Below are 26224 nucleotides of genomic sequence, written 5' to 3' on the forward strand. Positions count from 1 at the left end.
ATATATACATTTACGTATAACTTACTATATATTTTAAATGAATACCTTCAAAATGTCATTATATTTGTCCATATGCAGTCTATGTCTATAAGCTATTGGTTTGTATGTTGCAAGAGTTGTCATATCTTCTATCCATTGATTAAAGGGGAGCATATATTTATCTTTCCAGAGGATCAATATAAGTCTTTTAGCTGTAGTGAGGGCGTGGAGAATCCATTTATGTTGACTAGCTGTCAAATTACATATAGTAGTAATACTATCCTCTGGCAATACAGTACTAGCTTTCCCCCCAAAATAATATTTATACAATCTAGTACTTTCTCCCAAAACTTCATAAGTGTAGAACATTGCATAAACATTTGTTTCAAAGAAGCATTTTCACATCTCCAACAGCATGTTGTTGTAGATGGTCCCTTTCTATACAGATGTAACAGTGTCCAATAAATTTGAAGTAATAGCTTTTCTAGCATAAGACGTAATTTAAAACCCATTGACACCTTTGTTACAGAAGCTAAAACACTCTTTCGCTGTCTAGGTAATATAAAGTAAAGGTAAAAGGTACCCCTATAGGAACCTCCAATTCTTTATTCCATTTGTTTCTTAGAGTCTGCATATCAAATTGATTTATTGATACCAAATATCTATAAAAAGTAGTCACCAGCTTTTTAGTCTCAAAGGATTTAAACCAATTGTTCTATTATCTCTGGTGTCTTAGACGCTTTGAAAGCTGTTGGTCAAAACAGGGTTATTAACAAATGTTGCAATTGCAAATATTTCCATTGGGCCACCTCCTAAGTGGCATTTATCTTTATAACACAGCAAATGTATAGAATTGATCTTTCTCATCTATCAATTGATCCAGAGTCATAATTCCTGCATCCATCCAATCCTTCCATACTACAGTTTTCAGTAAAGTCTATCCTGAAACAGTATTGGAATCAGGATTGTATATAAGTGTCCTGATAGCACCATGAGCACAGATAATCATTAATGCACAATTAAAAGGCTGTCTGAAGGAGTTATCAGATAATTATCACTCCTTCCATCATTTTGGGGTTATATATCCAGCACCACTTAGCACACACGCCGTTCACTGTCAAGAGTTGAAAAGGGTGGATTTTTCCTTCACTGTTTCAATATGTTTTATGAGTGAAATAGGAATTCTATTTTATGAGTGAAATAGGAATTCACATTAGTGATTGTACATATGGGAACCAGACAGTGGTAATTACTCCAGATGCTTAACATGGAATACAACACTTTGGGTGGTTCTGGGCAAGATAAAGCAACTAACAAATTTGAATAGTAATAATAATAATCCAATGAAAGCTGTACGAAAGAAATCCTAATTTAACGCACTTAATCAGCAACTTTAGAAACCCTTTTGGAAATTGCTTATACAGTGGTATCTCGGTTTTCGAACGTAATCCGTTCCGGAAGACCATTCGATTTCCAAAATGTTTGAAATTCGAAAACTCAATATGGAAGCCACATGTCATGTTCAACTCCTGAGACGTGTTCGAAAACAGAAGCATTTATTTCCGGGTTTACGGTATTTGAAAACCGGAACATTCATCAACGGAGACGTTGGAAAACCGAGGTACCATTGTACTTTATTTTTCTCCTGAGAGAATCTACAGCAAAGTGGGCTAACCTGTGGCCCTTCAGATTTTGTAATACCCGCAACTCCCATCAGTTCTAGTCAGACATGCCCTATGGTTTGAAGTTGTGGAAATTGTAGTCAGACAATGCCTGAAGAGCCACAAGTTCCCTGTTCCTAGTTTACAGAAAGGTTACATGCTTGATAAGGTTGATCTCTTAGTTGTTTATTCATGTGCCTATTACATGTTTAATATTAATTAAAACATTGTGTTGTAGGGTGTTACTGGTCACATCTGATACTGTTTTCTCATTGACCAAAAAAAGGGCTCCCCTCCCCCCACATTGCTAGATGTAATTTCATTACAGAATTATAAACACAGAGTTATCTCCAGGGTAACACTATTGAAACATCATGGAGACTTGTCTTCTTGACAATGGTTATTGACACTGTAGACTAAATTTCCAAACGACAGGCCTTTAAGTGCATGCAGGTTTTACCTGAGGTAGAGAATGGAGAAATGTCAGCTTTTCACACACGCAGAGCGTACTGTTATTTTAGGCAAGTATAATTTTCATCAAGTTTCATACGGACAGCTGATTACAGTTGATTTAGGAATGCCTTTCCTTCCAGTTTGAAATGTCTCACATATTCCAGTGAGAATATGAGGCGTGCAACAGTTTAAAAATGTAAGTAACTTACAACAGTGACCGTAGAACTAAATACGAAAAATGTAATCTAAAAGCCTCACAACTGCTGCATGCATCGAGTAGGTCGTGAGCCTTCGATATGCTAGATACTGTCGCTCAGCTACTTTGTCAAATGGTATCTGCTAAACTTAATGTGCCCTCTTCTACAGCTAGTTGTTAATGAGAAGAGAACTTAACCACAAGCCTGTGTTTGGAGAACATGCTGAGCCACACCCTGGTTTAACTCAATGTGGTGTGGGAGGAGAAATGACCATGGAGGAGCTAAGCAGCTGCAAGGTCCTCCCTGGGATATTGGCATACAAAACAGACCGTTGTATACTGGCTCATCAGTATCCAAATGTTTACAGTGGTACCTCAGGTTAAGTACTTAATTCGTTCCGGAGGTCTGTTCTTAACCTGAAACTGTTCTTAACCTGAAGCACCACTTTAGCTAATGGGGCCTCCCGCTGCCACCGCGCCGCCGGAGCACAATTCCTGTTCTCATCCTGAAGCAAAGTTCTTAACCTGAAGCACTATTTCTGGGTTAGCGGAGTCTGTAACCTGAAGCGTCTGTAACCTGAAGTGTATGTAACCCAAGATACCACTGTATTCCTAAATAAGTCTAGGAGTCTAATGAGACAGAACTTTGCGGAAACCATGCTGGTTCTGCTTCAGCAGGACTTGTTCTTCTGTATGTTTGGTAATTCTGTCTTTAATAATGCTTTCCACCAGTTTTGCTGGAACAGATGTAACAAGTCTGCAATTTCCCGAATCGTTTTTAGTAAAGTTGTCCAATTGGCCACTTTCCAACCCTCACGTACAGAACCTGAATCGGGGGGCAGGATGTTGTTGATGACTGTGATCATCATAGCTATTTCACCTATTTGGTGTCCCTCAGCTGGTCTCCACTCTCTTTTGTTTCTTGCTGCGTCTCCCCAGTAGCCATATATATCTGGGGCACCTCAGATGCTGTTGCTCTCTGCTGTGAGATACTGTTGCTCCCCACCAATTTCAAATATGCAAGGAACAGGCATGTGTGTTGTAGATGATACCACAATTCAGTGAGACTTACTCCCAGTTAAGGGCGGTTAGGATTGCAGCCTTAATTGTGAACAGAATAGCTTTCTTTTGTAGTTCCTTTTTCATACTAGAAAACAAAGCAATGTTATAAGTAGTCCAAAAGACAGCGGAAGTACAAATTACCAGAATGGTAGAGCATGAGATTCTTAATCTCAGGGCTGTGGGTTCATGCCTCACCTTGGGCAAAAGATTCCTGCATTGCAGTTGGTTGGACTAGATGACTCTTATGGTCCCTCTATACAGCATGTCCCCTTTTTGACTCTTCTCACATATAGGTAACGGTAAAGAGACCGCTAACCATTAGGTCCAGTCATGACCGACTCTGGGGTTGCATGCTCATCTCGCTCTATAGGCCAAGGGAGCTGGCATTTGTCCGAAGACAGCTTCCGGGTCATGTGGCCAGCATGACTAAGCTGCTTCTGGCGAACCAGAGCAGCGCACGAAAACGGCGTTTACCTTCCCGCCGGAGCAGTACCTATTTATCTACTTGCACTTTGACGTGCTTTTGAACTGCTAGGTTGGCAGGACCAGGGACCGAGCAACGGGAGCTCACCCCGTCGCGGGGATTCAAACCGCCGACCTTCTGATCGGCAAGTCCTAGGCTCTGTGGTTTAACCCACAACGTTACCCGCGTCCCATCTTCTCACATATGTACACACATACAGTATATGTACACTCACACACTGTCATGGTTCCATTGTGTGGTGAAAGTCACCATTCTTATTTTAAGGATCTTAGTTCAGATATTTAGATGGAATATATAAACAAGAGAGGTGTGCATTAGTCTGTAAGAGCCACCAAGAGCTGCTTTGCTTCTGCAGAAGTCTCAAGATTATTATGTAATCTGAGGCAGATGTAATTAGGTTTCATTCTGCTTCTTCCCCCGTCTTTCCTCAATAGTGGCTTCAGTTCTGGAACAGATATTTTGCTCAGTCCAAGATTAAAAAGAAAGAAAGAAAAAGTGTCAGGGACCATATTGTAGTTCTGAAACACCTGCCAGATGTCTTCTACCTCCAGGCTGCAACTCCACTCATTCCATCTTCCTATTTCTTGTGCACGTTTAGAGCAACTCTCTAGAGGCAAGCCATTATCTCTTTCTGTTTCTCTCTCTCTGTCTCTCAGGTAGCAACATTTTCTCTCTCTCCCTTCCCGAGAAGCTCAGTTTAAGCTGCTACGTCTATCTTTTCAGTAACATCTCTGTGTGTCGTACATCAAGAGTTCTATTTAGAGTGCGTGTTTTTTCAGTAATTTACAAAAGCAATTTAAAATGGTTTCTTAATTTTAGAGCAGCAGGCACAGTTTGGTTAAATCTGAGCAAGAAATTCATGTATGGAAGGTCTGTGGTTAAAAACAAACAAACCGTATCATAATTGAATGTGGGAATAGTGGACAATTAGTTATTCAAAAATTTGCTGTGGTTACTGTTATACGTTATTAGTACATTGATATGTACATATAAGCACGTGACAGTATATAATAGTGCATTTGAAGTATTTTTATTTGCTCCTATTTTTATTCTGGCTGGCTGCATGCTACATTGCAGATACTAAGCTCGGGTAAATTAAAAGTGTTCTCTAGGGTCTCGAGAAAAATTAGACTTGTATGCAAAGGCTATTTTTAATTTCACCAAATTGCTTCTTATAATCCCAACATCCAGTATATTCCCTACTGAAAGTATATGCCATATCTTAAGGAGAAAAAAATATAAAGTGTATGCTGTACGGAAGTTAGCAGATGGGGTCATAAATGGACAGATATAATTTCATGTGATGAAAAAGGGAAAATAGGTTGTTGTAGTTTTTTTACTGCTGGGGGCTTGTGCAGGGGATGAGTTCGACTTTGAGATTTATAAATTGACTTAACTGCCTCAGAAAGAGGATATAACATTAACCATCCTTTTCTCGGCTTCCCTTACCCCCCTGCTGCATCCCAGGGAGTATTGTTTCATATTAGCAGGACAGGGAGGCTTCCAATTGACCATCTGATTGGGCTTTATGGGGCCAGTTCCAGCTCTTGTGGCCTGAGGATGTGGACAGTGTGCTTGTAGCTGTCCAGCCAACCCCATGGCACATAATGGCTGATTCGAGGTAATGAAAAAAGGCTGACTGGGTGTGTCATTGCAGGGTTAAGTGATACCTGCCAGCTTTGAGAAGATGGTAGTGTGTCCACGTCTGGGGAAAAACCACTCTGGATCCAGAGTGCTTACTGGGAACAAAACCTGCTTACTGGGTCAATGAGCAGTGGTGGTCGCATGACCACAGGCAATGTCAGGGGAGGGAAACCCTTTGATCTTGTGGTCTCTTTCATTGGGTGCATGGGAAGGCCCACAAAATTCAAATCAGATTGGGCCAATCACAGGACAACTTTTGATTTAAACGGCCCAATTGCCAGCCATTGTAGGTGAGTCATTTGCAGTGGACTTGAGTGAAGCCTTATCCTGCCTGGCTTCAAACAGGTCCACCACCTTTCTATTTAAACTATCTGCACTTGCACTTGCATGGTTCAAGTTTTGGATGGCATAAAAAGGCATTGGGTTGGATCCTTAGTCTTGCAGAGGGGGTGGGCCAGGACCCAACCCCTGTTTCCTCAGTCAAAGTATCAGGGTACACGATTATAGGGGTCCAAGGGGAAGGGTTCTGTCTGATGTACAGACAGGGACTAACAAGCCATAGAACTCCCCAAAAGGGCATCCTGGAGGGATTGCCCAGATAATAATGCACACCATAGCACGATCCTGCATCCTGGATCGACCCTGAAGGAATTATCACCCAGCAAACAGAAATTATGGCCAATTTGATTCCAAGACATTGTTTTGTCATTATTACTTTTCTCCAAGAGCCCAACCCTGATAGATCCTGTCACACAGCATCTGGAACCGCAACTAATACCTAATTGCTAATATCTCTTTGGGGTTCAGGTAGGAAGCTGTGTTGGTCTGATGCAATCGATATATATATATATATATATATATATATATATATATATATATATATATGTATGTAAAGGGACCCCTTACCATTAGGTCCAGTCGTGACCGACTCTGGGGTTGCGACACTCATCTCGCTCTATTGGCCGAGGGAGCCGGCGTACAGCTTCCGGGTCATGTGGCCAGCATGACTAAGCCGCTTCAGGCGAACAAGAGCAGCGCATGGAAATGCTGTTTACCTTCCTGCCAGAACGGTACCTATTTATCTACTTGCACTTTGACATGTTTTCGAACTGCTAGGTTGGCAGGAGCAGGGACCAAGCAACGGGAGCTCACCCCGTCGCGGGGATTCGAACCACCGACTTTCTGATTGGCAAGTCCTAGGCTCTGTGGTTTAACCAACAGCGCCACCCGCATCCCATAATGTCCAGTAGCACCTTAGAGACCAAGTTTGTTCTTGCTATAAGCTTTCATGTGCATGCACACTTCTTCAGATACCTCTTTGGGGGACATCGGGGGGGGAGCATCTATTTCCTCAAGCTACAGTAACTATAATATGTTGTTTTTATTGCATATTTAGCTGTTGTTTTCTATTGAATTGTTTTATTGCATGCCATATTAAAATGTGCTAAAATGTGAATTGGTAGATGTGTTAAATTGGTAGATGTGTTTAAAAAAATAAAAATAAAACTAATGTAAGGCAATCAGGATTGCATATTCAGTCATTTGTCATGGATGCTTTGGAATAGATTACCATCAGGGCCTCTTCCAACTCTACAATTCTGTGATTCTATCTTGGTATTGTATTCTTGACAATATAAAAATACTTTGAATAAACAAATATTAACAGGGGCATAACTTGTCAGCTTGGTTGCTATTCCAACACCAAGAAGTAATTATTCTCACCTGCTTGACATAGCTACTGCATTTTTTTAAGTGCCCAAACTGAGCTCCATTTTGGGAGTCGGCAAACCTAGTTTGTCTTGCTTGGTATGTGTATTGCTGTGTCTGTAACCTGGGCAACAACAGGAGGGAACCAGTCAGGCTTCCCCAAAGACATGTCGGGTAGAAATTTTATCTTCCTGTTATGACTAATGATTCCATGTGAGTGCCTGATTCTACTCACTCTTTATTAGCTTTAGGAATCAGCCCATCTTAAAATAAGCTTTCATTAGCTTTTTGTAAACCCAGCCTCTTACAATCTCAGCTTATCCCGTATTAATTGATTCATGTCACAAGGGAAAGGTAGACGTCCTTTTCTCAATCTTGAATGGCTTTGAAAATACAGTGGTACCTCCGGATACGAACAGGTTCCGTTCCGGAGCCCTGTTCGCATCCAGAAGCGAACACAACCCGCGTCTGCGCGGGTCGTGATTCACCGCTTCTGCGCATGCGCGTGACGTCATTTTTGACAGTCTGCGCATGCACGAGCGGCGAAACCCATAAGTAACGTGTTTCGTTATTTCCGGGTCGCCGTGGCGCGCAACCCGAAAGCGCTCAACCTGAAGCAACTTCAACCCGAGATATGACTGTAAGTGGGTCTAGCTGTGTTTCCACCCCACCCCCCCTTTGACACTTATCCTTCCTAGGACATAACTTCCAGGTCCCACTTATTATGATGATGATTATTATATTTAAGCATGTTCAACAATGCAGAAATAATATAACAAGATACCAAAACATATGATTGCTAAGGAGAAAGGGAAATAATAATAGACACATGAGAACAAATCACTCCCAAAATACAGTGTCAACATGTCAGTCACAGGTGTTAAGCTACCTATGTTCAGTAAGATAAGACAGCTTTACAGTGATTGGGTTGGGTAGCATTCTGTTGGCCATTTTCCATCAGAGAAAGTAAAGAGGTGCCAATTTCAAAAAGAAGTTGTAGTTTCAAGTTTAGCCATATTTTCTTACTGCTTTAAGTAGATCAGTTTGCTTTTCTATTACAACAGGGATGACTAACCTCTGGCTTTCTAGATGTTGCTAAACCACCATTCCCTTTATCCCAACCATTTATCGCAGTGGCTGGTGCTGATGGGATTTGGAGACCCAACAGCATCTCAAGGCCACCTCTTCATTAGAAGATGCTACCAGACCTCCATACCATGATGTCAGTAGAGGACTATATTTTTGTACCCCTGTATTAAAATTTCCTATTCCTTTCTGAGATGTGTGTTTTTGTTTAATAGCACACACACACAAGCTTGAGAGGTTGTATTTTCAAGCAAGTAGACATTTCACCTTTCCATTTCCCCCGCTTTGAAATGCACACCTGAGTGAGTGTTTCTAGCAATTTACCTCTTTCATGTGTCCCTCGTTTAATTCAAACAAGCATCTGAAACATGAAAGCTAAGTACAGCATAATGCAATTACTTTCTGTGATGTTTGCCGAGTGTTTTATGAAGCCCATCTCTTTACAGTGGTCAATGAACGTAACATAATTGGATCTAAAAAGGGTGCTCCTATGTTCCAATGTGCACATAATGTTCCCTTTTTATAATGTTCAATAATTAAGACTTCTGAAAATACAAAGGAAGCATTTATATAATCAAGACAAGAGATGAGTAACTATTCCAAAATAGCATTTTGTTTAGTAGCAAAAATAATCCAGGGTGTTGTTTTCTTTAAGCTTCAAAATAGGATAAACTGGAACATTGCAAAGGTTGTTCTTTCTCCCAAGTTGTAGCGCCTGGTACTGAACTTCATTATTGGGTATTATGATTTTATTTTAACTTAGTATGTAGCTTCTTTCTGGTTGAATACATACTAGCTTAGGATCCTAATAGGCTAGATATGTGAATTAAAGTTTACTGAGCCATTAAGACCCAGGATATGTGATGCATTCTCTGTAGATGCATGCCTGAAATAAGAGTAAACTTTGGTTCATGCGTAGAATGTCCTTATTTCCTATTTGCCACTCCAGCGAATATCATCTCTGCAGAAATGAGCCCCTGACCAGATCAGAAACCACACACTAATATAGATGTGTTAGGCGTATTTTTGAATAGGAATCCAGCACATAGTTACATGGTTCTGTGCCTCTTGAAGTTGGTTGATGTTGTAACTTCAGAAAGCAGATGCACCAATTCGGAAAATGAATTTACACAAACACGCAAAATCCACGTTTAATTATTAGAGTGACATTTTTTCAGATGTGTAAACTGACGCCAAATTCAGATTGTTGGAGGCTTTGAGCTGCATCACTTTTGTATAAAACCATAAGTTGCTAATTGTTAAATGTCTCATGGTTAAAGGCAGAGGTCTGCAACCTAAGGCCCATGGGCCACAAGCAGCCGTTTAAGTGGCCCATAGACCCCCACTGCCCGCTTGGTCGGATCCTGTGCACCACGCTAAACTGAACGGAGCAGAGCGGGGACCACCTTCCGCGACGCTGGCCAGCTTCCCATTGCATGCAGGAAGCTCCTGCAGCCAATGGGAAGCTGCGCACGCCGCCTCCGCACCGGAAGGAGCACCGGAAATAGTGTTTGTTTGTGCGTATGCGCGCACACGTACACACTCCAGCCCACCGGGACCGTGAACCGGCCCAAGCCATAAAAACTTTGTCGACCCCTGGCTAAAGGTGTATATTTTGAGAAAGGGAAAGGAAGAGGCAGTTTAAGAAAGAATGAGGCCAAACAGATGCAGGCTCTTCTTCTGTTCCAGCAGAGAGAAGTTTGCACACTGATTCTGGAGACAGCCAAAGGACACTTATAATGGTCTCATTCGCACACAACGTTCTATCAAACCACGGCTTAGCACAAACATGCTGGCTCCCAGGGTCTTTGCTCCTCCCCAGTCTTCCCAGCTCTGTTTGGTGCTTAATGTGTCATCCAAACCCAAGACTGTGGTTGAACTAGGGTTGCCATGTTTCAAGAAGTGAAAATCTGGACACAGACAAATTGTTTGAGCTTTTTTTAAAAAAAAAATAGAAAAAACCCAAGTTGTTGGGGTTTTGGGGGTTATGTTGCCCCCCACCCCGGGACATCACTTTCATAGTTTTCCTTAACCATGATATGTAGCCAACAACAAACAAGCTTATGTGTTAAGGAGGAGCTTCACTGTGATTGTGGGCTTGGATGATACACTAAACTAAACCTTGGCTTAGCTGCTACAAAGCATTCACCTAAAAGGAGCAAAGCAATTGGGAGCTTCTCTCTGGGAGCCAGTAGGTTCGCGTGGTCGCAGCAAACCATAGTTTGGCTTATTATTATCATTTGTATATTGTTTATTAATTTATATATTGCTTGTATGCCAAAATTACCTAGACATACCATATCACATGAACTAGGCCAGTGTCTGCCTTCTGGCCTAGGAGGAGCAAAACCAACGGAACCAAACCATTCATGTTCACATAGTTCACTGGTAGCTTTACAAAAAGGACTTGGTTGGTTGATTTTTCATCTCTGAAAGCCTCCTATTTTTGCCCCCTGGCAAATATACAGGGAAGAGCAGGAAAGCCCAGCAGTTATCATGTTGAACATTTAGTTTTGTGTGATTGTTTATACAGAGCTGTCTTTCTGATTATGCCGCCACTTCATGATTAGTGAACCTTGCCCTTTTCAACACTTTACAGTTTCTTTTAACAGCTTTAGCTTTAAAATATTTCCGTTATAAGCACTTTTGCAGCCAACTCCTATAGTGTGGTTCTGCATTATTGGTTCAGTTTTAGGGATTGTTGAACATTAAATACTAAGACCTTTTTTACAGTAATTTGTCGCAATCCACTTTTCAAGAATGTCCAAATGCGATGGGCTTGGGGCTTTGTTCATTTTGGTTTTCATATTTTGGAATGGAACCAAGCAGAACTTGTTTGTCTGAACATATATTCAAGCTTCAAAATGTAATTTAATGGGAAGCATGAAATTAAGGGTTGCATCCAACTAACTTCTGCTCAGAATAGACTTATTGAAACTAATGGTGCTTGTTTAGCCATGTTTATTAATTTCAAAGTTTTCTCTGAGCATGACTAGTGTTGGACACAACCTAAATGGCAAAACATGATGTCTGATGGCAAAACATGAAGTCCCCAGTAAATCAATAATTAGATATGAAGCATACAGACGTTTGTGTCAGACCAGTATCAGAAAAATTACACCAGCATTGTCAAAATTCTGTAGCAAATTGTAAGCTAACAACTTGTGGCAAGTGTTTAGGGGTTTTTTACTGTTTCTTTAAAGCGATGGTGGTTGTTTATAAATATTAATCATTCCATAAAATAAAACACTATAATTGTTTTGCCTCTGTGTCCAAGTCTAGCTAAATGCAATATGAATTTATATATATATATATATATATATATATATATATAAAACTATTACAAAAACATGTGAAAAGTTATACAGATGCCATTTATATTAGCCTAAAGGGGGTGTAAATATGTACTATTTTTTTGGCAAAGGGTGTTTAAGGAGATAACAGAAATCACTGGGTTAAAGCTAACCAAAAGTCCAGAGGTAGCGTTACTATCAATTTACGATAGGGTGGAAGGTTCACAGGCTATGAAGGACTTGCTCACAAATTTAATGAAAGTGGCACAAATTATTATAGCTAGGAAGTAGAAGGACCAAGCAGAATATAAAATGGAAGAATGGAAATAAAGGGGTGTAGGATATAGCTATTAATGATAAATTAACATGTGCCATTAAGGTAAGACAGGGAATATGCAGGAGAAATGATTTTGAGGAGATGTGGAGGGTGTTTGTAGAATTTGTGCTGTTAAAACGGAAAGGTGTTAAACGATCGCAAGAGGTGTTGAAATTTTGGGAGGCTGGATAATTACAATGGAATGGTTTTGGTGGTGGGGTGCACATTTTTATTATGATTTATTTATGATTTTTTAAAAAGTACTGTGATACTGAAAAACAACAACATATATATAATTAGTCTAAATACACAATGTATTGTCTTGTTCCCTGACAGACGCCTTGCATTTCAAAGACAGAGAATCAGCCACAAGGATTAGCAACCAGCGTCAGGTGGGGACAGACACCCATCAATCAGTCTACCCCCTGGGACACAGACGAACCCCCATCCAAACAGATGCGGGAGACTGAAAACCCAGGTATTCTTTCAGCCTTATTTGTAATTCTGTTGGGTGGGTGGGTGGAGGGATTGTTCAAAGCAAATTCAGTATGCTTTCTCCAATTACCTCTCTAAATAAGACTTTATCATGAGTCCTTTTTTCATGCTACAGCTGGCTTTTCTTTCTAGTTGTAAAGACCCCCTCAGGTTACTCCTATGTCAGGGTTAATATAAATGTATTAAGATGCCTGCAAGTTCATTAAAGCGTTTTCTTTTCCCTTCTCCACCAGGGTAGAAAACAAGCAAACAAACACACAAAAAACTCGCCACTGCATAATATGTTAAGAACTCCTTTTATGTCCAGAGCCACCTGAAATGATTTCCAGCTTCCAGACACATATCATACAATGTGCAGCTATGCCAGACGCCTAATTACAATCTCTTTGTAGTGGCTGCAACACGGTTATTATACGCGCCAAGTGTTTGTCAGGGAGCCATGAAAACACGTTGGGGAAAGAGGATAATTTTCTTGGAAGCATATACTTAAGCTACACAAAGCTGCAAAGCGCGTAACATTGTAAACATTCTGTATTGCTAGCTGATCGCTATTTTCAACATTTGCACTCTCCTGCCATGTCGTAGTCCTTCCAGGCACTTGCCAGTTTGGAGTGGTTCCAGATCCCTCCCCCCACTTCCTTTGGGGTTGCAGGAGGGATGGGATCAACAGGGGAAATTGAATACAGTGGTACCTTGGGTTAAGTACTTAATTCGTTCCGGAGGTCTGTTCTTAACCTGAAACTGTTCTTAACCTGAAGCACCACTTTAGCTAATGGGGCCTCCCACTGCTGCCGCGCCACTGCTGCATGATTTCTGTTCTCATCCTGAAGCAAAGTTCTTAACCCAAGGTACTATTTCTGGGTTAGCGGACTCTGTAACCTGAAATGTATGTAACCTGAAGCGTATGTAACCCGAGGTACCACTGCATTAGCAGCATTGTACAGAGAGAGAGTATTGGGCCTTCCTTTTCCCAAAATTGTTCTTATTGCTAGCTTTCCTTTTTCCAGGTACAGCTCCATGGGTTACAACAGTTGCAGCAGGTAGCCAGCCAACTCTTATCACTCATTCTTATGGGATGACTCAACCTCCGACCTTCAGCCCAGCCGTGAACGTCCAAGCCCCTGTCATTGGAGTTACACCCTCACTCCCTCCTCACGTTACCCCCCAGCTTCCATTAATGCCAGCTCATTACCAGCTTCAGCAGCAGCCTTCACAGCCTCTGAGTAACATGGTTGTGAACCTGCAAAGCCAGCCTCTGTACACTAACAGCCAGCCCATTACAATGTCTTCTATGACCGGGGTTGGTCAGGTGACTCACCCGGGTCACAGTGCAGTAGGGAACGGTCATATGACTTGTCCTATCCTGCCTCCACCACCACCTGCTTTGCCTTCAGCCGCCCTACCTAATAGCGTTCCGGCTACCAATGGGCAGGCAGCTCCTCAGCTTCCTCCTAACCAGACGGGCAATCAGGACAGCACAAATGGCGTGCAGATGCTACGGACGGTTGGTGTGGGAAAGTACGAATTTACGGATCCTTGGCATCCAAAAGGTAAGTTAGCCCAGAATTCCTCATGCTTTTCATGCTTTGTACTCTGGGATATAACATGAGTTTGACTAAACTGCGGGAGGCAGTGGAAGACAGGAGTGCCTGGCGTGCTCTGGTCCATGGGGTCATGAAGAGTCGGACACGACTAAACAACAACTTTGGGATTATGTGTACTTTGGGGACGTAATGTGTCAACGATGTTCAAGTTCTGCCAAAAACCCTACATAAGAGGTGGCCTTGCCAGTTAAGAGTGCTCACAGTGCTGATGTTCCTCTGCCAGTATTCCAGCACCGGTTTCCTGTCTTGTGTTCTGTGGCAGCTTTTCATAAAGATGACAAATTCCTTCCTCTGAGAAGTCGGGGGAAACTCTGCACTGGTTTCAGCACTGATTGACATTTTCTAGGGTACCTCAAACAAGCAAAGATACACATCTCAAAGTGCATGAGACAGCTGTCACTCGTTGCCTTAGAGTCCCCCTCCCCTCTCGTGAGGAACACTTATGTAAAAACCACCCCATTGTCTTTCTAGGTTAAGTTGTGGCTTTTGAATCAGTTATATGACACTTGATAGTTTCCTCCTATTCAGCGTGGTGTGTGGGTGTGGGTGTGTATGGACTGGGCTAACATTCTGCTTGGCTCTGGACACTGGGTAAGGTTAGCCAACCCAACAAGAGCCTCTAAGGTGGTACTTCAGAGTGTGTTGATTGAAATTGACCTGTGATCTGGTACTAACTCTCCAAGAGACTATCAGGCCAGGAGCAGTAGTTATTTGATCCAAAGAGCCAAATGCATCTGATACATGCTGGGAAATTAGCATGGCAGGAAATCTGCACTAGAAAATCGCAAAGGGGTTCTGCATGCTTCCGCTACACACACTTCTATTTCCCTCATATCGACTTCACAGCCCACCCCTCAAATCTGCCCCAGGGACAAAAAAAATTGAGAGAATTATGTGGATTGTTGTGTAGTGCTGTTCATATATACCTTGCTGACAGTCCACTATGTGAACATTAAGTGTGACATTGCATGTTAAGTTTCTTTTAGTTTACAGTATTCCCTTGTTATGTTCTCTGGGCAACTCTGAATCTGATAAGAACACAGAGGCTCTCCCTGACCATGTCGTTGAAAATGCATTTGCTTTCTGAGGGAAGGTTAGGCTTGTGGGATGATGCTACATTATTTAAAACAAAAAAAACAGAGCAGCTCACATCACCTGTTACATGCAGCCATATCCGCAGGGACAAAGCATGACTGTATCTCACGCTAGGTTGAGATTACCCCCTGGAAGGTAACAAGCGAAGAGGTGCTTTGACTTGCTTCTGTGAATGCTAGGACATCTCTTTAAATGTGCTGCAGAAATCAGATGCAACCATGTTGTGTTTGGAAATTCATTCTTCCTCCCAGCACTAGAGTGCTGATTTAATTTAATCTCTGTGTGCTCTGTTTTATTTTTCAAATTAACCTGTCTCTCCTTAACAAGTATTTAGTGTTCCCCATATGAAACTGAAATAGAACGGAGCTTAAGAAAAATCTGTTAAGTCAGTATAGAAGACCACAAAGGCTCCATTAAGTCGGCTAAGCTAATTGTACACATGAACAGTGCCCATGTTTAATTTATATATTAAAATCTTTCGTGTAGCTTGATACCAAAGAAACTTCATTACTATTAAATACCTTTCATTTGCATATGAGGAAATTCATTCCAATTGTCCAGCTTTTAAGAACAGTTGCTTCACACCCTGATTTCTAAAGCAAAGTACTTGAGTATTTTCAGGTTTTTACTTCTTAAAAAATATGAGATGAAGTGACTTTGAAGGATCTTTGCTATCCATATATTTCTTATTATTTCCAAGAAAATTAAGTTCATACCTTATTCCCTTCCTCAGTAAAAAATGTTAAATATAACACCATATATTTAAAATGTTAAAGAGTTTTCACAATCCAAAATTTAAAGAAAATATTGAATATTTTGGTAGGGTGCCTCATTTTGATTCTAGAGTTTTTAATTTATTTATTACTGGTTGACCAGAAAAAGCAGCTTGGAGCAGCCTCCAAGTGTTGAAATCTTTCCTAGAGATAAATAATTTGCCCATCCATTTTTTTTAAAAGTTGAGGGTTTGTCATCATGATTCCCATTGTGGTTTTTACCATAAATATCTATAGGCATCTGTAGGCCCAAAGTTATGGTCTGAAGGAACATGAGGCTATCCTCTTTCTGAAGCCAAGCAAATCAGGGTTTGTATAGTGCCCAAAAGGTGCACCTCCCCAGAAACCACATGTACTTTGTCTTGAGTTCAAATGTAGAGATGAAAGCAGGTATTAGTTTTAACTGATGACAGCTGTCAATGAATTAGCTCTACAGTTTTGCATAAATTGTAAGGTGGGCAGCTGTTTTCCTGTGAGTTAGATTTTACTATCTTCTTATTTATCAGATTAATTTGCTCAGTGATAAAGAGAGATAGTGAAACATCCATATATGATTTATTATGTAGGTTGATGGGTGCGTGTGTGTAAATCAGGGTTTACCAATCTTGGGTCGCCAGCTGTTGTTGGACTACAATTCCCATCATCCATGACCACTGATCCTGCTAGCTAGGGATGATGGGAGTTGTAGTCCAACAACAACTGGAGTCTCAAGGCTGGGAAACCCTGGTGTAAATAAACATATATACACCCAGAGAGGGAGAGAAATTCTCATTCTTTAAAAGCTTCATTTAGACACTATAATTGTGATTGTCAGGTCTAATGTGGAACAAGCGGATATAAAATCTACTTAAATAGAGGAAAACCTCAGTCCAGCAAGGCAGAAGACTATAAGCTCTTGCCATGTTTAGCATGAGATATCCCTCATATAAACCATCTCAAGTTCATAAGAAGAGTGGTTTGATTTCTCTCTCAGGGGCTTTGTGTCTTTAAAGCCTGGCTAATTTTGGAGTTGTGTGTGACGGACAGCTTGTTCTCAGATAGGGAGATGGGGAAGCACAGCGACGCAATGTCAAAATGGTTCAAACATGTAGGGAGAGCTGCTTCAGTAGCAGTTTTTGAAACGAGCTTTTCTGCCTCATTTTGGGTGAACCTTGGCCGGTGTTGCAAGGAAGTTCTGCTGCAGATGTGTTTTGAGATCCTTTTCATTACGTTCCCATCATTATTCCTCCCACCACACAGGCACGCGCTAGCCCCATTTTTGTTTCTGCTTGACAATCCGCCTGGTATGGAGTAATTACTTCACAATTCCCTAAATGAAAAGAACACATCTTGCCAGTCAAAATAAGGGATACTGATGTTTTTATACATCATTAGTGAACTGATTTAAAATTTCACATTTTGTTTTCCCTAATTATGTTTCATTTGGCTGATCTGTATTCCTGCAGGGTCTGCACTAGAAATGCACTTACTCAAATGTTTCTTCTTAATAGCCTGTTTCTGCTTTACAAGTAAACAAATACATGGCAAAAATAATAACAATCTCAACCCAATATATAAAGGTTATGCGGAAGATATTCCATTTGCAATAGGTCAATGGTCTATTTTGACATACAGCTTGAAATTAAGTCAAGTCCATTTAATATTATTTAAATTGTAGTAACAGTTACATTGTATTTTATTATACTTTATGGAACCTATCTTTCAGTCTTTATTCCTTTCTTTTCATTGAACCATGTGCCAAATGAAGATTTAATTGGTCTCTTACAGCTGCTGGTGATGCTGGTATTGAGGAGAGATGTTGAGACATTTTAAATGATTTTTATTTTTTTAAATGCTGTGAATATGTTGAAGATTAGCCTGCTTGCAAACATTGGGCAACTGGTACTTTGTCAATTACTGCAAAGAATTGTATTGCAAAAATATGCAATTTTTAATTAAATTAAAAATAATGCTGTTCTATATTAAATGCTTGATAGCTCTTTCCAAGCATATTTTTTTTATATAAGGCAAGTTCCATCATTATGAGATGCTATATATACAATAAGGGTGGATTCACATAGCTAATTTGGTGCTTTTACCCCTGAGTGGAAATGATTTGACAGTCTACCTTCTACCATGCAGTTAAGCCCAGTTTTATAGCAGTTCTCTGCCACTACTTGAAATCTAGGGAAGATAAGAGATGATAGCACTGGGATTAATAGCATGATTAGAGAGTGTAGATGACTACATCCCCACACCGTTTCAGATGCTATATTGACAGCTTTTAAGTGATTAGCTTGTGTCTCCATTGTAAACTTGTGTCTCCATTATAAGTGTCATTGACATCCATACTAGAGTGCATTTCAGATAAAATTGCACGTTTAATTCCCACTGAAAATTAGGGTAGATGGATGGTTTAATTCTTCTTTTTAATCAGCAGGATAACGTCAAATATATTTATATATTTCAGATGGCATGTTTATGAGAATCCTGAGGAAATGGTGCAAGTTACATTAATTTAATAATCAAATGGTACAATGTTGATAGAACGTATGTATATCTTTTAAGAGTTGTTTATAATCAGGCTGGGCAATTACAGAATATGTGGATTCCTGCCCATCAGCGAAAGCTTTCCATTGTTTTAGAGTCACAGACTGCTGGAAAACTGGAAAGAACATTCAAAACATAATGTGTGGTTCACTCAGTTTTAATAGCAAATCATACTTTCAGTATTTTCACTCATTAAAAGAGACTTTATTATGGTTAGATTTGGTCTAGCTCTGCCAACCAGCTACATAAGGTCTTGGTTAATCAGAACAATTCGTGGAAATCAAGTGACCACTTAATTTTGGCAAAGTAACTCCTAAATCTGTTTTATGTAACCAGCTACACAGAACACACAAAGAACTTCCTTGAAACCCAAAAGCAAAAACTGGCAGGTTTTGGATCTGAAAGAAAAAGTGTGCTGGATGCCGAAAATAACAGAAAACAGCTCCTTATGTTTCATTTTACTGGGTGTTTCTGGTGTTAGCTACCACCTCCTTTTCATCCTTCTCAAGGTCTAATTTGTTTAATTAATAGATTTTTACACCATGCACTGGGCTTCAAGCACTCACTTCTCAAAAGAAAATTAAACTCTGCAGGTGGCCTGAATCAGTCCCTGGTTATAGGAAAGAGGGAAAGAAACAGCAATGGGCTGTTGGAATATGGTAATGTGAAATAATCTGCACCACATTACTCTACATTCCAATGCATATTTATTTACTGGGTATTTCATAAAATTTGTGCACCGCTTGATTGTAAAAACAACAACCCTCAAAGCAGTTTACAAAGCATAAAACAGTAAAATTAACCCAAATACGAAAGTTAAAATTCTAAAATACAGATTAAAATTTTTACCTGGATTTCCTAAGCATCTCGGTAAAAGGTAAAGGACCCCTGACCATTAGGTCCAGTCGTGGCTGACTCTGGGGTTGCGGCGCTCATCTTGCTTTATTGGCCGAAGGAGCCGGCGTACAGCTTCTGAGTCATGTGGCCAGCATGACTAAGCTGCTTCTGGCGAACCAGAGCAGCACACGGAAACGCCGTTTACCTTCCCACCGGAGTGGTACCTACTTACCGTATTTTTCGCCCTATAGGACGCACTTTTTCCCCTCCAAAAATGAAGGGGAAATGTGTGTGCGCCCTATGGGGCGAATGCAGGCTTTCGCTGAAGCCTGGAGAGCAAGAGGGGTCGGTGCGCACCGACCCCTCTCGCTCTCCAGGCTTCAGGAAGCTCTGCGCAACCCTCGGGAGACCGGCGCCACTTTGCGCCTGCCTCCCGATGGCTGCGCAGAGCTGCCTGCAGTCCCTGGGCGAGCGCAGCTCTGCGCAGCCATCCGGAGCGGGGAGCGAAGTTGCGCCCGCCTCCCAATGGCTGCACAGAGCTGCCTGCATTCTGAAGCCTGGGGAGACCTGCGCGACTTACCGCTGGCCTCCCTAGGCTTGCGGATAGCAGGCTGTTCTCGGGGCTGGGATTGGGGGAAGCTCGGGCTTCCCCCGCACCTGGGGGGGAAATAATTTTTTTTTCTTTATTTCCCCCCCCCCCCCCAAAAAAACTAGGTGCGTCCTATGGGGCGGTGCACCCTATAGGGCGAAAAATACGGTATCTACTTGCACTTTGATGTGCTTTTGAACTGCTAGGTTGGCAGGAGCAGGGACTGAGCAACGGGAGCTCACCCCGTCGCAGGGATTCGAACCACCGACCTTCTGATCAGCAAGTCCTAGGCTCTGTGGTTTAACCCACAGCGCCACCCGAGTCCCAAGCATCTGGGTAGGGTTGTCTAAATGGGAATGTTTTTAGCAGGCGCCAAAAAGAGTACAGTGAAGACGACTTCTTTATCTCAATAGGTAGGGAGTCCCAAAGTGTAGGTGCTCCCACACTAAACAACTGAGTTCTTAAAAATGTGGAACAGGCATTATGTGGCACCTGTAGTAGTGCCAGTTCTGCCAGATGAATTGTAGTTGGGTGGTGCCTTGATCGTGTCACACTGTTTCGTTAAAAAGAAAAACCAGTTAGAGTTTGACAGCATCTGGAAGGCCACAGGTTCGCCACCCCTTCTACAAAAAAAATGGCTCAGCCAAGAAGATGCTAAACTTGGTCACAAGGAGATCAGAGATTATGCCACTCCACTGCTTCCTTCAAAATGCACACAAGCCATTTCCTGTACACTTAAACTCACCCTTTGGGAGTGTTTGCACAGCTCACTCCTAGACACTAAGCATGCCTCAGACAAATCACTTAAGACTTGTGTTTTGCTGTCAAAGCTTCTTCTTCATTGAACAAACCTTTACTCTTGTTACCTACAAATTAGCCTTGAGAGGGACTTCATGTGCAGATTTTTGTCTGACATTCTAAGTTGAAGAACTCAGAAATTATCATTGATTTGTAATACCTCCAAGAATTACATGTTGGACCATTTCAGCAGTGTCAGTGGTTCAGAATATTTGCTTCTTAAATAATCATGGGGTATATGCATATTCCTGCCAACCTAGCAGTTTGAAAGCACATCAAAGTGCAAGTAGATAAATAGGTACTGCTCCGGCGGGAAGGTAAACGGTGTTTCCGTGCGCTGCTCTGGTTCGCCAGAAGCAGCTTAGTCATACTGGCCACATGACCCGGAAGCTGTCTGTGGACAAACACCAGCTCCCTCAACCTATAGAGCGAGATGAGCGCCGCAACCCCAGAGTCGGACCTAATGGTCAGGGGTTCCTTTTACCTTTACCTTTATATGCATATAGAACTCCTCATGCCAGGCCCTCATGTCTATATCCCAGGCTTCCTCAGCCTCGGCCCTCCAGATGTTTTGAGACTACAATTCCCATAATCCCTGATCATTGCTCCTGCTAGCTAGGGATGATGGGAGTTGTAGGCCAAAAACATCTGGAGGGCTGAGGTTGAGGAAGCCTGCTATAGCCCTTTAATTCCTTTTAGAGGTGAGTGGGCAGTGGGCGTATACATTGTGTCGCATGCTGAGACATATGCATGCCCACCTGTGTTTCTGCATAAACCAGATTTAATTATTCCACGGTCCACTCTTGAGGCAGCTTGGTTTCCTCTTCCTCTGTACTTGTGTTGTATTATCCATTCTCCCCTTGGTGAAGAGCCATTCACTACATAAACAAGATTACATTTCAAGTCGTGTCTGTGAACTGCTCCATGTGTAGAAAAGGTAAGTTAAGAGAGATTTGATAAAACTTGGTTGATGGACAATTATATGAAATTCATCAGATGCATTACTGGGAAATCAGAAGTTGTTGACTGCAGGCCTTTACTTTCTGATACATAATTGGTCTTGGGAGGATGCATATTTTTAGTTTTGTAAAAATAGATGATATTGTTCCTCTCCAGTAATTATTTGGATGCATATTTTGCCCTTGGAAAGGAAAAAGAAAAAGAAAAAGATTTCAACTGCTGCTGTTTTTCTAAATAAAGTGAATACGGAAGTACTAGCAGATACATCAGCAGTGATCATAATGCTAGCTTCTTGATTTCTTGCTTCCATATATAAACACTAGACTGAAATTCTATTTTTGTTACTCCTTGCTCTCATCATAGTGGGACATATTTTTACAGTACTAAGCTCTGCAGTTGCACAACCCTTACCAACGTCAATAGAACTTTATTTTTATGTTACAGTTTTATAAACCGCTTCGCAGCCCAAGTTATCAGAGTGGTGTCCAATAAGATAAAATGAGGTAAAATACAAAATAGATAGATTTTTTTTATAAAAAGAGAGAAACCATTGCTACTATTATACAATTAGTATTCCATAAAGCGACTGAGCCACACTTCAGGGAAAGACTTCTCAAACAAAAATGTATTCAGTACCCACTAATAAATAATAATAAAATATCACTGTATTAGTGTGTTGCTAAGGATGATGGCATTTCCACACAAACATAGCAGCATAGGACAGATTTATACATTTTATAAAAGCGTAACTGAACTCTGCAACACTCGACAAAAGACCATTTAGTTTTTGGTACAGAATCATTATTTTACTTTCCTCTATAGGCTGTCTTTTTGACATACCATGGATCGCAAGAAGAAGTGAACTCTTAGCATTATCCATCAAAGGTTTCTTTAATTCACTTTCACAATGATGAAGTGGAACAGAAGATGCCTCTTGACTTTAAGGATTAAGACAGTTCCACGTTTCATCAAAACCAAGAAATCATTTAACCATTCCCCCCCCCCCCTCCAGTCCAAGCACTTGGAATTAAAGAGCAGGAATGGGTGGGGAGCAGAATCCAAGGTCAATTAATATAAAAGAAGGCTTTTCAGTGTATTTTAATTTCTAACAAATCTTGTTAATTTGTGAGGAAACCAACCTCTGTCTTTTGATATTCTTCAAGAAATTTCTAAGAAGGGGCGTCATTTGCTGCCTGTTTACAATATGCAGACCTGAGGCATAACCTCATGCAGCAACTGTATCTTTTTGTGTATTAAGAGCTTTGCTTAAACTGTGGAACTCATGGCCACTGGGATAAATGTCACAGTGTTAGAGCAAATGGCCTATCTAACAGGTAATATATAAATAAAGAAAGATAATAGTTCTACTTCAGGAACAAGCTACCTAGTGTACCTCTTAACTGCTTTGTTCTGGGATGTATATACATTATGTGTCGATTCAGTGTAGCGTTAGGGTTATAATTCTGCCAATATCTCCCTCCCCCTTCTGTCCCCATGCACTATTCTAGGGGTACTCCCCACCTTTCATCGTGAATTCTGGGGAGGTAGGGGATAAGCAGATGGCGGAGAAATGGGGTAAGCCTCGTTGTTCTAGTTGGAGTCCTTTCTGGCCCATTATCCAGGTGGTGAACTTCCAGTGTCATTTGGATAGCATCTGTGGAAATGGACACTAGGTTTGAGCCCGTATGACAACCCTTCTGTTGTTAGAGCACTGGAAATTATTGAACTAAATATTCATTTCACCATAGTGGGGGGAAGATGGTGGCCATCTGAATGTTCATTGGCACACATGGGGAACTTCCTCTCAGTGCAGAGACCAGATTTGTAGAGTAGATTTTCCTCAGGACCAAAATAGAAAGAAAGGGTTAAAATGTGAGAAAGGGGACCCACAGTACTCTCCTGATCTACATCCCTAAACTGGTTTGGACATTCAGGACTCAAAACTCAAGATGAATTCACATTCCTAGGCATATCACAGTGGGTATCCTGTGAAGAGAGTGCTTGAATACTGTAGCCAGAATAGCACCCTCTGGATATTATAAGGCAATTCTCATCATCTGATTGAAAGAGGTGGATTTGCTTAGTGTGGAGAAGGGATGTTTAAAAGGGAAACATCAAATGCCACATACTAAATAATAGTATAGAAGAAACATCAGCGTGCTGAAGGATTTTGTACCTTGGCTGTCCTTTGAAAGATGGGCCCTGGGAGGCAGGAAGGGGAGGAAGACAATACAAGATGCTACCCTCTCCAGAGGACATGCTTAATTCTCCCATGGCGAGTTATCAAGTGACTCTTGTGTCACTAGCCTAAAAAGAATGCCCTTTTCCAAGGCGTGATATCTTAATAATTTTCCTTTTCCTAAAGTGTAAGCAGAATCCACAGTCACTTCCCTTCACTGTTACAAAACAGTGGGTGGAGTCATAAAGATGCCCAAAAGCATTTAAATCATTCCTGATCTTAATCTTTTAAATGTTCCCTAAGACTGTCAGGGAGCATTATCAGCACAGAACACAGAGTCTGATGAGAAAGTCTACTTACATCTCCATCCACTCTCTCTCTCACTCCCCGAATGATCAAACCAAAGGAGATCGCTATGCCTCTAGAGCCCTAGGGACCAAGGAGCCAGCAGAGGGAGGTGTCACAATGAAGGGCATGTCACAAGGACCTCCACAACCGAGCAACCACCAGCACTCAACTGACACTACTCTCAACTGACACTACTAAATTGCTAAGTTTTAATCCACATTCAGCTTTTTACAAATATGTAAAATGAAATGGGCAACTCTCCCACCACAAACACACACCTCTTGCTTGTAAGTTCTTCATCTTTCAAGTAGACTCAGACCAGACATCCCTCCAAATAGAGGACTATTCTCTGTAAAGTAGAGAGCCATGTGTTACTTCTGTCAGGGAAGGAGGGAGCAGCTGGTGTTTCTCTGGCCAATGCTATAAATCCTCTGAGAGAATTCATGCCTCACCAACCTCAGGTCTGCCCTCGGGCAACTCACACCTGCCTGCCTTCTTACTGCCATCTTCCTTCTCAGTCTTTATGTTGCCCTTTATAACTCAACAGGAAGGAGGATGGGGACAAAATAGTTGGCTCTGCCTGGCTCTGGCCCCAGCTACTGTTGATCTCCCTGCCTTCCACTTTGCCAGTTTCCATGGGCAAAAGCCACCTCTGAGCAGAACCATGAAGGATAAAATCATTTTACGTATTCCGGGACATCACAGGGGTGACCACAGCTGAGGTAGGAACCAGTTAGTTCCAGGCACATGTAATGGCAGCCCAGTTTGGAAATGAGTCAAATTGTGATCTTCTGAGTAGATATGTTTAGGATCAGGTTGTAAGGGGACAAGTGTAAACACTACAGAAGGACAGTTGAGAAAAGAAGAATGATAAAGTTTGGCGTGGCATGAGTAAGGAGGAAGTTGAAAGAGGTCAGGCTTAAAGGCTGGCTGATGCAAACAAGCGTGGGGGAAGGAGTTGCTGTATTTAATCCTGAGGCACAGTTAAAAGCTCCTTAATGTGCTCAAATTGGCATGGAGTGAGAAAAATGGGGCATAGATCATCTCCGTCCAGGAATAAAATAGGAGCTGATTCCTGAAATTGCAGGTCATACAGCAAGGTTGTTTTAAAATGAATGGATTAACTGCAAGTAGATTTCAAAGACAGGCAGGTATAGTGCGGCCTAAGAAAAGGAAGAAAAACGAACCCGGTAACTGCAAATATATTATTAACTTCGGAAAAAATCATGTAAGAGCTTAGAGGAACAAATATTGAATGGGGAAAGGGCATAGAAAAAGACGGCAAATGGGAGATAATAGATGATAGCAAATGAAGATTGTTCCAGACTAATCTGATGTGATTAGAGATAATTGTGCAACATAAATTTCATAACACGACCCCCCCCCCCGAATTTTCTAAAATCTTACTGGTGAAGATACTTTACATCGCCAGTTGAGTCACGTGAAAAGGGTTTGCAGATAATTGTTCATGTGGAAACCAAGATTAAAAAAACATTCCTGCACAGTAGCATTTTAGACCTGAGTGGTCTTTATCCAACAGGTGCCAATCCGGGTTTAAATGGTTTACATGAAGCATGACCACACAAACATTTTTTTCCCTGGCTTCCACATTTCAGACTGGACCAGCCCTTGGGAGATTTACTGCTTTAGGGCAATGCTTTTCTGACTAATCTCATGACCAGCTCCAGGTTTGAGAAGGCCCGTAGGAAGTTCCCTCTGTCTGCACTGGTCCTACTTTGCAGCAGGGTGAAGCTTCAGGTGGCATTTTAAGTTGGGGTAGATAATGACATCACCTTGCCAACAAAGGTCCGTATAGTTAAAGCTATGGTTTTCCCAGTAGTGATGTATGGAAGTGAGAGCTGGACCATAAAGAAGGCTGGTCGCCGAAGAATTGATGCTTTTGAATTATGGTGCTGGAGGAGACTCTTGAGAGTCCCATGGACTGCAAGAAGATCAAACCTCTCCATTCTTAAGGAAATCAGCCCTGAGTGCTCACTGGAAGGACAGGTCGTGAAGCTGAGGCTCCAGTACTTTGGCCACCTCATGAGAAGAGAAGACTCCCTGGAAAAGACCCTGATGCTGGGAAAGATTGAGGGCACAAGGAGAAGGAGACAACAGAGGGCGAGATGGTTGGAC

At 41.5% G+C, this 26224-nt stretch overlaps 1 protein-coding gene across 2 annotated transcripts in view; it reads left to right on the plus strand.

The window, feature by feature from the left end:
* KLHL29 (kelch like family member 29) overlaps positions 1–26224 on the plus strand; it is a 408337-nt gene that overhangs the window by 217018 nt on the left and 165095 nt on the right. For both annotated transcript variants that reach the window (XM_083607226.1, XM_083607227.1), the window contains exons 4-5: positions 12218–12359; positions 13384–13926. In XM_083607226.1, the coding sequence (XP_083463352.1) occupies positions 12218–12359; positions 13384–13926 (685 nt within the window). The remainder of the gene's footprint in view (positions 1–12217; positions 12360–13383; positions 13927–26224) is intronic.

Source organism: Podarcis filfolensis (genome assembly GCF_964270895.1).
Source record: "Podarcis filfolensis genome assembly, chromosome: 3".
NCBI lineage: Eukaryota > Metazoa > Chordata > Lepidosauria > Squamata > Lacertidae > Podarcis > Podarcis filfolensis.